General features: G+C 50.1%; 1 protein-coding gene across 3 annotated transcripts in view; it reads right to left on the bottom strand.

The window, feature by feature from the left end:
- The window catches only part of TAB2 (TGF-beta activated kinase 1 (MAP3K7) binding protein 2), a 280,656-nt gene that overhangs the window by 21,606 nt on the left and 245,721 nt on the right, over positions 1-13,329 (bottom strand). For all 3 annotated transcript variants that reach the window (XM_085611640.1, XM_085611643.1, XM_085611642.1), the window contains 2 exons: positions 549-709; positions 328-421 (listed from right to left, as the gene is read on the bottom strand). In XM_085611640.1, coding sequence (XP_085467766.1) covers positions 328-421; positions 549-709 — 255 coding nt within the window. The remainder of the gene's footprint in view (positions 1-327; positions 422-548; positions 710-13,329) is intronic.

Below are 13,329 nucleotides of genomic sequence, written 5' to 3'. Positions count from 1 at the left end.
GGGATAATTTGTGCTTTTACAATGTAAAATAAACCAAAATAACATTTGATTCCTACTTTGATGGATGGTGGGGCAGGACTGTACCACCAAAGCTTTGAGTTTGATGTGGGTAAGGGAGATCACACTCTATTTTCTTATAACCCATCGACACTAAATATCAATTTGACAACAATTTAATTTATAAACTTTTCAGCTACATTTGTGTGCATATAATGCTTACTGAAGGGTAAAACAATCTTAATATGAATGCACACAAAACTGCAACAAGAGTGAAAAGCATTACGTCATTACACAAGATGCATGATTGTTTATATTTAAAGTGGATACCTCTTGCTTGGAAAAGATCAATTTCTTTGGTGAGACAGTCAATGTCAATTTGTAGCTGCCGGTTACAGCTCCTCAAATTTTGCATTTCTTCAAGCTGAAAAACATTAGTGTATTAGCTGCTTTCTGTTTATGAAAAGGAACGAAAAGCATCTAAAAGTCACTTGCTCCACAATAATGTCCATTGGAGGAGTGGTTACATTTAAAAAAAAGGGCTAACTTACTGAAGGAATTTGGGAAGCGGAATTCGATCTTTTGAGGCGCCTTCGAGTAAGATTGTTCTCCATTTCATTAACTTCAGATTTTAATTTATCCAGCTTCATCTTTTGAATTTCAAGTTCTCTCTGCAGCCTCTCCATCCTGGCTTTCTGATGAACCAGCAAAGCTGCAATACGCATCAGCAAAACAGTCAGTCACAGAAAATTGCAGCAATCTTCATAAATTCGGAAAATAAGGCTTACTCACGCTTGATCCAGATAGCAACGGTTTCTTTTGAGGATAAAAATAGATAAGTTTACTCATACTACAATGTGGATGTAGATTAAGAACAACTAGGTTAGTCAATCTCACTGTGCCTACATTTATTACGTACCTAGGCCGCCATTACACATTGCAGTGAATTTTTTTCATTTGTACCGGGCACACCATTAAAAAGGTGCGCCCTGTTCAAACAAGGAGTGCGCGGCAGATTATACTGAATGCGCTGTCCCTAGGGCAGCCGTGAAGTCGTGCTTCCCTGTGGGCAGCGCATTCAGGTAAAATACAGAACTGCTTTGAAGTAGCTGCTCCGTGTTTCACTGCAGGCGTCAACAACACGCCTGCGCTTTTAAGAGGGGTGAGGGATTTCCTTGCAGGCAGGAGCAGCGTGTGACTGCACCCGCAGGTGAGGGGATTTCTAGAGGTCAGAGGTCTGCCATCAGGCGGTGCACGGACAGGTTGCCACCTTTTAGGGAGTCTCCCGACAGCAGCTTTACCTCTGCGTCTGCATCTGTAATACAGCACGGGCTCAGAGGCAGAGAGATTCCCTTATTTGTATGGGTCCACGCCCCCAAGCAAATGAGAGAACGACCTTTATGTGCGCCAGCGCTATCTGTATTACAGAAGGAGGAGCACAAGTTTCTGAAGTCCCTTCTGTAATACCAACATGCCCCTGGGTGAGCAAAGCGGGCACGAACGCCTGTTGCACTCCTGGGCACTTTGCACAATACACCCCCAGGTTGAAGAAAACGTCCATCACGTCATAACCACTATTTTATCTTGCATTTTTGAATAATGGGCATTCCATCGTGTTTATTTCTCACTAAGACCTAGAGAAAAAGCATTTTATATAAAAACAAAAAAGTACAAGCAGTGTTTCATGAAGGATGTTTCCTGGTTAAGAAACCTATATTTATTTTGAAAAAAATAGAACTGAATCAAAGTTTAACCTGATAATATAAACGTTTTAAGACAAAAGTCACACATTAAAGAACAAGTTACTTACCTAGTTAGATTCCTCACCTTAGATTCCTCACCTTAGAATATCCCCAGGCGTCGGACTGTATCCGGAAGATTTTTGTAGCAATACCCCTTGCGAGTCGCTAGGCGTCGTCTGCGGCTCCGCGTCCGTCGTTGGCGTCGTGCGCCGGAATGACGGAGTACTTAGACGCCGCCCTCGCGCGCTGACACCAGTTCTTGTACATAGCTTTCCGCGCCAGGAACGCAGAGCCATGCAAGAGACCGACACTGGTGCCAAAAAATCTAGGGCCCTGAAAGGGATAGCCTTAACCCTAGATGTCAGTTCGCAGAACGGGGAGGATGGGTGGGTCGGTGAGGAATCTAACTAACTAATGTTTCTTACAGATACATCGTTACCGAAGGTAAGTAACTTGTTCATCTGAAAGAAACACGTTAGTTAGATTCATCACCTTAGAATAGATACCCAAGCAATACCAACCCCGGTGGTGGGTCTGCGAACCAAGATCACACCAGAAAGTCCTGGAGGACAGAACGGCCAAAGAAGCCATCCCTACGGACTTGGCTGTCTAGGCAATAATGCCTGGCAAACGTGTGCAGCGAAGCCCACATCGCCGCCTGACAGATGTCCTGCAAAGCAACTCCCCGTCCCAAAGCAGTAGTAGCCGCTGTGGCCCGAGTAGAATGGGCTCGCAGCCCAACAGTAGGGTCCTTTTTTGCCAAGGAATAACAGATTTTTATACACAAAACGACCCACCGGGAGATGGTCCGTTTGTGCACAGCTTTTCCCTTCTTTGCACCCACGTAGCCAACGAAAAGCTGGTCGTCCACTCGGAACTGTTTTGTGCGGTCCAAATAAAAGGACAGCGCACGTTTCGGGTCCAGACGGTGGAGCCGCTCTTCCTCTTTGGAAGGATGCGGAGGTGGAAAGAAGGTGGGCAAGGTGATATTGCCCAAGATGAAAGGGGGTCACCACTTTCGGTAGAAAGGAAGGACGAGGCCGAAGGACAACCTTGTCCGGATGAACAGAGAGAAAAGGAGGCTTGGACGATAGAGCCTGGAGCTCACTCACCCGTCTAGCCGAGGTGATGGCTACCAGGAAAGCAGTCTTAAGAGTTAGAAGACGAAGAGGACAATTGTGAAGAGGCTCAAAGGGAGCGCACATCAGGAATGTTAAGACAAGATTCAAGTCCCACTGAGGCATTACGAAAGGGACAGGAGGGAACGTGTGAGTAATGCCTTTAAGAAAGCGTGACACTACAGGGGACTTGAAAAGAGAGGGCTGATCAGGAAGCCGTAAGAAGGCAGAGATGGCAGCAAGATAACCTTTCAAGGTGCCCAGGGCAGAGCCCTGCCGGGCCAAATAAAGAAGAAAGAGGAGAACCTCAGAAAGAGGGGCGGAAAGGGGATCCACAGCCTTTGCTGTGCACCATGCCACAAACTTGTTCCACCGGCAGGCGTATACCGTCTTTGTGGAGGGACGCCTGGCTGCCAGAATGACATCACAGACTTCAGGAGGCAAGTCAAATGGCATCAACTGCCGCCGCTCAATCTCCACGCATGGAGGTGGAGGCTGGACAGGTTCGGGTGGAGGACCGTCCCCTGCTGCTGCGACAGAAGATCCTCCCGAAGGGGCAGACGTATCGGAGGATCGGTCAACATACTGAGTAGCTCGGGATACCAGTACCTTCGTGCCCAATCCGGAGCCACCAAGATGACTTGGGACCGGTCGCGCCTGATCTTCTTCAGCACTCTGGGCAGAAGTGGTATAGGCGGAAAGGCGTACAACAGACCGCAACTCCACTCGCGACGAAAAGCGTCGCCGAGCGAGTGCCGCCTTGGAAATTCCAACGCGCAGAACTGCTGACATTGAGCGTTCTCGTCGGTGGCGAATAGATCTAACCAAGGCTCTCCCCACTGCTGAAAGAGACCTTGCGCCACCTCGGAGTTCAGACGCCATTCGTGATCCATCATGCACCGGCGGCTGAGTTAGTCTGCTCTGGCGTTCAGAGAGCCCGCCAGATGTTGAACCACCAGGGTGATGCCCTGGTGTTCCAGCCATGTCCAGAGGCGCAGAGCCTCCTGACAAAGGGTCCACGATCCCACCCCGCCCTGTTTGTTGCAATACCACATGGCGGTGGTGTTGTCCGTGAACACCTGCACGACACTTCCCCGGACAGAGGGAAGGAAGGCTTTCAGTACAAGTCAGATCGCTCTCAGCTCCAACAAGTTGATGTGGAGCAGAGTCTCCGCCGGAGACCAGAGGCCTCTGATATCCGCCTCTCCCATATGGCCACCCCATCCTAGGAGGGACGCATCCGTCACTACGACATGCTCCGGTAGGGGTAGGGAGAGGCTCTTGCCCGTGACCCAATCGCGGTCCGTGAGCCACCAACGCAACTGATGTGCAGTGCCCTCCGAGATCAAGACATGGTCGGACAGGTTGCCGTGATGCTGGGCCCACTGAAACTTCAGGTCCCACTGCAGAGCCCGCATGCGCCGCCTGGCGTGATGCACTAGTAGGATGCAGGAGGCCATCAGCCCCAGAAGCCGCAACACTAGCCTGACCGAAACCCAGGATAGAGGCCGAAAGATGGGAATCAGGGCCTGTATATCCCGGACCCGCTGTTCCGGTGGATGAACCCGCAACTGCGCCGAATCGAGAACCGCTCCGATGAAGAGGAGTTTCTGAGAGGGGCTCAGGTGTGACTTCGGCACGTTGATGGAAAACCCCAGCAAATGCAGGAGATCAGCCGTAGTCTGGAGGTGGGAGACGACTGTCTGGGGCGAGCCCGCCTTCAACAACCAGTCGTCGAGATAGGGGGAAGACTGGAACCCCTGATCTGCGCAGATGAGCTGCGACCACTGCCATCACTTTCGTGAACACCTGAGGGGTACTGGTAAGGCCGAAGGGGAGCACGGTGAACTGAAAGTGCTCCTGACCCACCGTGAACCGCAGGTAACGCCGGTGGGCCGGGAATATGGCAATATGCGTCCTGCAAGTCCAACGCTACCATCCAGTCTCCAGGGTCTAGGGCAGCTAGAACCTGAGCCAAAGTCAACATTTTGAATCGTTCCTTCCGAAGGAAGGCATGGACGTTCCGGAGGTCCAAGATAGAGCGTAGGCCTCCTTTGCCCTTCTTGGGAACCAGAAAGTAGTGGGAATAACAACTACGACCTACTTCTGGGCTCGGAACGCGCTTGACGGCCTCTTTGGCCAAGAGGGCCGAAACTTCCTCTTGCAGAAGATTCAAATGATCCTCCGAGATACGGTGGTGCTGCGGTGGCATGGCTGGAGGGGTCGTCTCGAAGGAGAGGGAGTAGCCCCTTCGGACGATTTGCAGCACCCACCTGTCCGAAGTAATGGTACGCCAGTGGAGCAGGTGATGGCGAACCCGGCCTCCCACTGGCGAGGAATGGGCCTGAAAGCTCGGACTAGGAAGGCTTTGAGGCGGATGCTGCCGGGGTGGAAGTGGACTGACCGCGTCATCCTCCAGTACCGTCTCGGCGGAAACCACGTCCGCGACCGCGTGCAGGCTGGTTCTGCGGCCGGTGAGGAGGTGCCCCTTCCTTGGCCACGAAAGGAGCGAAAAGCGGAAGTTTGTGGCTGTGGGGCCGAGAGGCCCAAGGACGTGGCCGTAGCCCGGGAGTCCTTGAAGACAGCCAGCGCACTGTCCGCTTTCTCACCAAAAAGGCGAGCGCCATCAAAAGGCATGTCCATGAGTGTGCTCTGGACATCCCCTAAAAAGGACGTGGACCGCAGCCAGGCGTGACGTCGAAGAGCCACCGTGGTAGAAATCGCCCTACCCAGCGAGTCCGTAGTGTCGAGTCCACATCGGATTGCATGGCGCGCTGCATCTCTCCCATCGGCCAGAGACAAGGAAAGCCGTGCCCGGGCCTCCTCCGGGCACAGTGGCAGCACGTCCTCCACCGTATCCCACAGAGAGTGGGAATAACGGTCCAAGAGACAGGCGGTGTTTAAAGACCGCAGGCCCAAACTGAGCGAGGAGAACAGCTTCTTACCGAACTGTTCCAGTCTCTTGGAATCCCGGTCCGGAGGAGCAGACGGGAAGGAGGATTGGGAGGTAGAGGCCTGGATAACCAGACTCTCGGGGGTGGGGTGTTGGGACAGAAAACTGGGGTCGCCCGGAGCAGGGCGGTGGCGCCTGGCAACGTTCCTATCCACAGGGGGGACTGTGGAGGGCTTGGACCAGGTGCCCTGCAGAACGTCAGGGAGGGCCTAATAGAATTGCAGCAGAGGCTCAGTGGAGCATGCGGCAGACTGAAGCACCTCAGTGAGGATGTTAGTCCTCACAGCCACGGCAGGCAGCTCAAGCCCGAGGGCCGCGGCCGCCTTGCGCAGCACCACAGAAAAAGCTGCACCCTCCTCCGAAGCCACAGTCGGAGGAGAGATGAATCCAGTGTCCGGTGAGGTATCCAATCCACTGGCCTCCCACAGTTCATCTGCCCAGTCCTGCAAAAGTTGCCCTTGAAGGGCCATAGGGTCCTCAGACCCCTCCCAGTCGCCCCCGTCATCCGATTCCTGGTAAACAGGAGGAATGATCGGAGCCGGTCGATAGACATAATGTGTCTCAAGTGGCGCCGGATGAGGCGTCGGGCGGCGCCGCATCGGCGTCTGGACCGGACAGGGGCTGAACCGGGGATCGACGTCGACTGGAGTCGGAGGTGGCACCGGTGTCGACGCCAGTGGAGGCGTGACGAGGTCGACGGGGGCCCAGGCTCGGGCCCCTCGGGGAACTGCGGCATCGGGGCCAGAGCTTCCAACGGCTCCCGGGCCAGAGGCACGCAAGGTCACCTAGTCGAGTCCGCGGGGCCCGAAGGCGCGCCAGCGGGCGTCGACGGCGGGGCCAGGCTCCTCATGGCTGAGAGGAAGGCACTGACCTCCGCCGGCGTCGCGTCAGTCCCAGGGACCGGCGGGTATGGGGACTTGCGCGGCGCCTGCGGCTCCTGCGGAGCCGCGGGGGTGGAACCACCCTGACCCTCGGCCGAGTCGCGCGACCGGCGAGGGGAGTCCGAAGAGCGGTGTCGCCTCTTGGACTTCTTGGAGCGCTTCGACTTACCCGAAGACTTCGAGCCAGACGAGCGACGATGTCGAGTGCGGCTCCGCGACCGATCCTTGGACCTCCTCCTGGACCGGGATCGAGAGAGGCGCGGAGCCGAGTGGCGAAGCTCGAGGGACCGCTCCCGCCTAGCTTTCGAGGTCAGGGCCATACAATCGGAGCACGACTCCGCGTCGTGGTCGAGGCCCAAGCAGTACAGGCACCGGCGGTGATGATCGGTCACCGACATCAGTCGGTGACAGTCGTCGCAGGCCTTGAAACCAGGCATCCTACCGGCACCAGAGTCGAGAAAGTGACCAAAAGTCGAAAAAGTTAGTCAAAAATTGACTAAAGGGGTAGCTCTCCCGGATCGGCGCTTACTGGCGCGGAAAAAAGAAGAACTGACGTCAGCGCGCGAGGGCGGCGTCCAAGTACTCCGACGACGTCATTCCGGCGCACGACGCAAACGACGGACGCGGAGCCGCAGACGACGCCTAGCGACGCGCAAGGGGTTTTGCTACAAAAATCTTCCGGATCCAGTCTGACGCCTGGGGATATTCTAAGGTGCGGAATCTAACGAACGTGTTTCTTTCAGATATTATGGTTGAAAGGCTAGATAGGACAACATTTCTAAGCACAAGAGGAGACTTTTTGCCAAGATTTTAAAACGTACCCCGGTGGCAGTGTCAACTGGAGCATAATACAAGACATTTTAAACTTGGGCTTCACTCCAAGTGATTACAATTCACAGAAAACCACCAATGAAAGACAACTAGAAAATACAAATTTTTAACGAACAGAAACAAGGTCCCCTCAGCGTCTAGCACGTTGTCTACAAAAAGGGAAAGTCCTCCAATCACACATTCACTATCGAGAGCCCTTAACAACTGCAGCGTTTCTCAAAATCATGAACGTACTGCTTTTATCTTGACCAAAGGTGGGAAGAGAAACAAATAGCTGCCCATCCTTAGGCTTCCTTTACCTGTTGTTCATTTGAAGACCACTGTCAGCAGTCACAAATTAAAAATTAGCTGTCAGTAACTGAACTTTTCCACAGCGCTTCTTCCGATACCATTCCACTTATTTTATTCCTACTCCAACACTGCTTCTGATGACCAATATATCCAAAAACATCTATCGCCCGGTCTGATTATGTCACTTAATCTGAATAATCCATGACTGCTATCTTTGCTACTTTCGTTGCATTTTGCTGCTTTCTCAAATACTCCCCTATCTTTCTAAGACAACACTTTATATTTCAAAAATGCTAATTTTAGTACAACTTGACAGTAGGGTGAAACAGAGCGTCACAATTACTCAAGGATTGCTGGGAGTTCCCATTACACTAGAGGTATGAGTTTCATTGAGTCAGTGACTGGGGAGTTCTTTCTACAAACCAGCCCGACTTGACACCTTTTTTTCTATATGAAAACCTCGGTTGCATGATAATAACACAACCTAAGAATTTCTACCAGCCTGCTTGAGTACACACAAAGATGAAAGAACCTTGATGGACCAGACATCAAGAAGGGATTGAGTGTCTCTAAAGTAAGGACAGGTGGGTAAATGTGAGTGAAGCAGGAAATTTGCTGCTTAAAATTTTTCAATTTTCCTTTCTCCTACCTACCATTCTCAAGTTCAAAAGGGTACTTGAACAGATTGCTGCCTCAACGCTAATTACAGTCTCGAGACAACCCTTCTCAACATATATTCCCCTAATCTAACATCTGTATATTTCCTACCCAAAACCAAAGCCTTCCAACCACCAGAACTTGAAACCAAACTGCTATGTAAGGGAGATTTTAACTGTGTAGCTGGCAGAGAACAAAACAGACCTCCCTCTGATCCCTCCCACCACCTCCCCCCCCCCCAATCCCTGCTCCCGGGAATTGCAAGTGCCAGGGCATCCAGGGACTTTGGAACCTGGCTACTAGACTGGAACCTTAGGGACCTCTGGTACAATGCACATCCTACAAGTAGGGAGTACTCATTTTACACACCCATGCAAACACTTCACATCCATCCAAATAATGTATCTCATCTGCTCATACGGCACATCAGACTGTCAGCTAAGTACCTTTGCTGTGCACGGACTGATGACGCCCCACACCTGTACAAGCTAAACTGGGATAGAACCTGAACATGCATTCCATTTTAAAGATTACAACTGCACACTCAAACTGACCCATCATTTAGGTCCTTAATTAAGGGTATTACATTAACCTCATAATTAGTAGTAAGTAGCAACCCCAGGACGGTATGGGAGGCCTTCAAGACCGTCATACAAGCACATCTGCCATACACAGCAAAAGCAGAGGAAACCCCTGGCATATAGGACTATGATTAATTCTATATAACATACAAGAAACTCTACTGTTGCTGGAACTTTGATGTATCCATGCAATAGGGAGCCCTAAACTAGAGCTCATTGGAAACTGTAAAAGTAGTGCTCCCACCTGAGACACATCCCCTTGATGCGAAAGTCTCATGGTATCCAATCAGTATCTAATAAAAAACATCACAATTTTGGGTAAAATGCTGGTCTTTTCCCCTAATAAGAGTACTACCAACAGTGATTGGTCCCGACCAAATCAGACTTTGTGCCAGGAAGCAAAACATCCAATAACCACAGATGATTCTTTCAAGTAATGGATGCGGAGAGGGGAATAAGATAGCCTAACCATTGTAGCAGTAATAGATATGACAAAAACATTCAATCCATCTGTTGAGATTTTATTTACACCACCCTGAAACTTTGGCACTTGGGTGAACACTTTTTGGGATAGCTCCGCCTGCCATTCACTTCACATGTTGTCAAGGTAAAGTTAAACACCTTAGTTCAGAAGTGCAAGAGTCCACAGAGGCACGTGTTACAGTGCCCCTTATGACTACTGATATTTGGAATTTCACTGGAACCTCTAATGGGCTGAGATGGGTGAGATGAGAGCTGTGAATGGATAATTGCATATCTGGTAACTCCTAAAATATTCATATAGAAAGAAAGTACTTTTGTGGATTTCATAACACAAGGCAGAGATAAAAAGGGATAACTCAGATCTTTAACTGGGTGTCAGGATTCAATGTGAGTAGATCTAAGATGAGCCTTTTCTTTCTAGAAGACTTGACAGACCACAATGTGGTAGGCTGAGAAACAAGCATTTGCAATGCAATAGGTCTCGCATTTATGCAAGTTTGAGCTATTGGCATTGCAAATGACAATGCCTTTTATTAATGTTTTGGTTTTTAAAACATAAATCAAAGACATTGTCATTTACAATGCCAAGAGCTTAAACTATTGCAAATGGGAGACCTATTGCATTGAAAATGCTTGTTTACTTATGCAAATAGTGAATAATATTGTTAACTGTTAGTGTTATGTAAAATGGAGTATATCAGCTAGAATATGGCCCTATCTGGAAGCAAAGGTAAGTAAAAAAAATACTGTTAAATGTATGTTGTATGCAAGCTTGCGGGTGAGTGTGTGTGTGTGTGAGTGCGTGTGAATGTTAGTATGCCTGTGACTGCACCACTGGCTGTGCTGTAAGTGTAGCTGGAATGTAGGTGTACCTCAGTCTGATGTCTGTGTTGCAGTAGCCCTATGCCGTGACTGGGCGAGGACCCAAGTCTTTGTGTGTGTCTCCAGCTGGCCTGAGTTTCTGTGTGTATTGCGGGGGGGGGGGGGGGTCGTGGGAGAAAGGATATATCTCTGCAGTCTGTCCCGCACTCGACGGCCTGCATGCGAGTGTTTACGAGGTCTGCCTGCAACATGCTTCTGTGCTGACACCAAGTCCATAGCCTCGCTGGCTTCGAGTGAGGGGCTCCTCTGAGTGAGATATGGGCATGCTGGGGTGGGTATTTTATGCTGTGGAGTAGAAAGAGGGTGAGTCTGCCACTACCGGGGGGGGGGGGGCCTTTGCCTTTCGGCCCTTTGTTTCCGTCCGTTTTGCCCCTTGGTGAAGGTAGCGTGTGCCAACCCATGTGCCCTCCCTGTCTTTCCCTTAGGGGTACTGCGCTCACTGCTCCTTATGCCGGGTTTGATGGCATTTCTTCGCAAAACAAGAAGCACAGCAAGGAGTAAAGATGTGGCGGAAACTGATATTTACTTCTTACGCCTGATTAACATTGATTTTAAATCTAAAAGTGATGCAATTAAGACTTTATTTAGCACACATCAGGGCACACAAAAAGGGATCCAGGTGACAGTGCTGGCGGATAATACCCAGCAAATGGCTTTTTTTGTTTGAACTCTGACAAACTAGGTGGGTGCCCGAAGCAGATGCAGGGCCGGCCTTTTTTCGCGGAGCTGGTGGCTGCTGTCTACGTCTGCGGGACGGGGACAATGGAGGCAGCCGAATGAGGTTAGACACTGTCGCTCATTTTTTTCATCTGCCTTTCTTCCCAGGGTCTTGGCTGCACAGAGCGGTTCATCGTCTGTGCGAGTCAATCTGTTTCCTGGGACCGGGGAGATGGGACCGGCGATCACCCAGGGACTCCCCCCCCCCCCCCCCCCCAACAAACTAAATTGAAGGCCTATATACCTCGGATATGCCTCAACCCACCAAGACCACACTGCTTTAACCGTACTACCTTAGTTTATACCACCGGTGCTCCAAACAAGACTACCTTTTTTAGGTCTAGCCTATCAGACAGCTTTTAGCCTGTGGACAGAGCAAAAAAAAAAAAACCCACAAAGCTTGCTTACAAACCTACCGACTGCTTTGTATTGGCTGACTTTGTCATTCATTTGCTTGAATTGTATTCAATGGCTTGCATTCCTCTTGTGTTTGTCCTTCCCGTGGAGGACAGCCTCTTCACCATCCTTTTTATTGCCATATTTGCATACCTCTACTGCATATATTTAGGGAGCTTTTTCATTTTTAATTTTGTTTCAGCACTCAATGAGGGTGAATGTGTTTCCTAGTTCTTGCCCTCGCATGCAGTTTCCCTTTTACAAACATGGGTGTGCCCCATGTAGTTCCCCATTTATCTCTCAAACTCGTCAATTGTTTCCCCACCACTCTCTGCCTTTTCTTTTTTATCCCCCTCCACTAGCTTCAAGTGCCTTTGTTGTCCCCCTGAGTCCCGTCTGTTGCCTCCCCAAACTGTTCCTTTGTTGTTCTCCCACTCCTAGCAGTCCTTTAAATTTTGTTTTTCATTTATGTTTTTTAGAGGGCCTGGCAGCTGGCAGTTACTGCTGAACTGATCTGCATGTCAAAATGAGCATATCATTGTTTTAAAATGTTTACCAATCCAAGTGGCATACGGCCTAATTATCTTCCTGACAGACTAGAACGTAGGTCTCAAACTTACGTTACAAAACTTTAATATTTCAGGCTTTTTAGCACTGTTCGTGTCAGATATATATATATATATATATATATATATATATAGGTTGCTGGTGGACCAATCTGGCCGCCGGATTCTGCACCAACTTTAAGCGTTTGGTTAAGAATAGTGGCATACCAAGGTAGACTGAGATTGCGTAGTCTACGTGGGACATAATCGTGGCTATCACAACCTGTGTCAATGCTTCCTGTGTGAGTAGTCTGCTGATATTTATAATCTTTTGTAGTTGGAAGAAGCAGGTAGAGATCACAGAGACAACTTGGGTTTTTAGTGACAGGTCATTATTTATTGTGACGCCAAGACTTTTTGCAGCAGAAGGGGTGGGGGAGGGTCCTAGTTCCTTTGGCCAAATATGTGGGCCCCAGAAGTTGTGGCCGCCCCCCGTCAGGACCAGTTCGGTCTTGCCTGGGTTAAGCTTTAAACGGTTATAGTCCATCCAATGGCGGATGTGTAGCATGGTAGACTGGAATTCAAAAGCTGATTGAGGTGAGTTGTCAATTGATGAACATTAGTTTTAGATCATCAGCGCAATTAAATGTGGCAACTTTCCTTTCCTTAAGGGACTGGATCAGAGGGAGGAGGTCAAGATTAAACAGATGGGGGGGGGGGGGAGGGGGATAGCGAGGAACCCTGCGGGACCCCGCAAGTGGCTTTTAATTTTGGTGCCGTGAACTGGGCTGGGCGGATTGAATGGGAGCAATCCTATAGGAAGGAACTGATCCAACTGAAGGCTGAGCCCTGGATGCCTGACTCTTTGACAAGGTCCACCAAGATACCATGGTCGACCGTGTTGAAGGCAGAAGAGAGCTCTTGCAGGGAGTCTATTACCGTCTCTGTTGAGTGGGCAGGGTGGAACTCAGCTTGGCGTGAATCGAGATAGTTGGATTGTTCTATGAAGTTGGACAGGCATTTAGCCACATGGGCCTCTAGTACCTTATCCAGGTAAGGGAGCAAGGAGATTGGACGGTCGTTTGACAGGATCTGAGGGTCAGCCCCTGGTTTATTAAGACGGGGAACCAGAATTGCCTCTTTAAAAGCCTTGGGGACACGACCCTGGGAAAAGGACTCATTCAGAAGAGAGGGGGGGCAGGCCCCGGGAGACTGGTGAAGGCTTCTTTTAGGACGTGGGGTGGACAGCAGTCCG

Source organism: Triturus cristatus, chromosome 6, assembly GCF_964204655.1.
Source record: "Triturus cristatus chromosome 6, aTriCri1.1, whole genome shotgun sequence".
Classification (NCBI taxonomy): Eukaryota; Metazoa; Chordata; class Amphibia; order Caudata; family Salamandridae; genus Triturus; species Triturus cristatus.
Note: the sequence above shows the minus strand (reverse complement) of the source record. Positions and strands in the feature narration are given on the sequence as shown.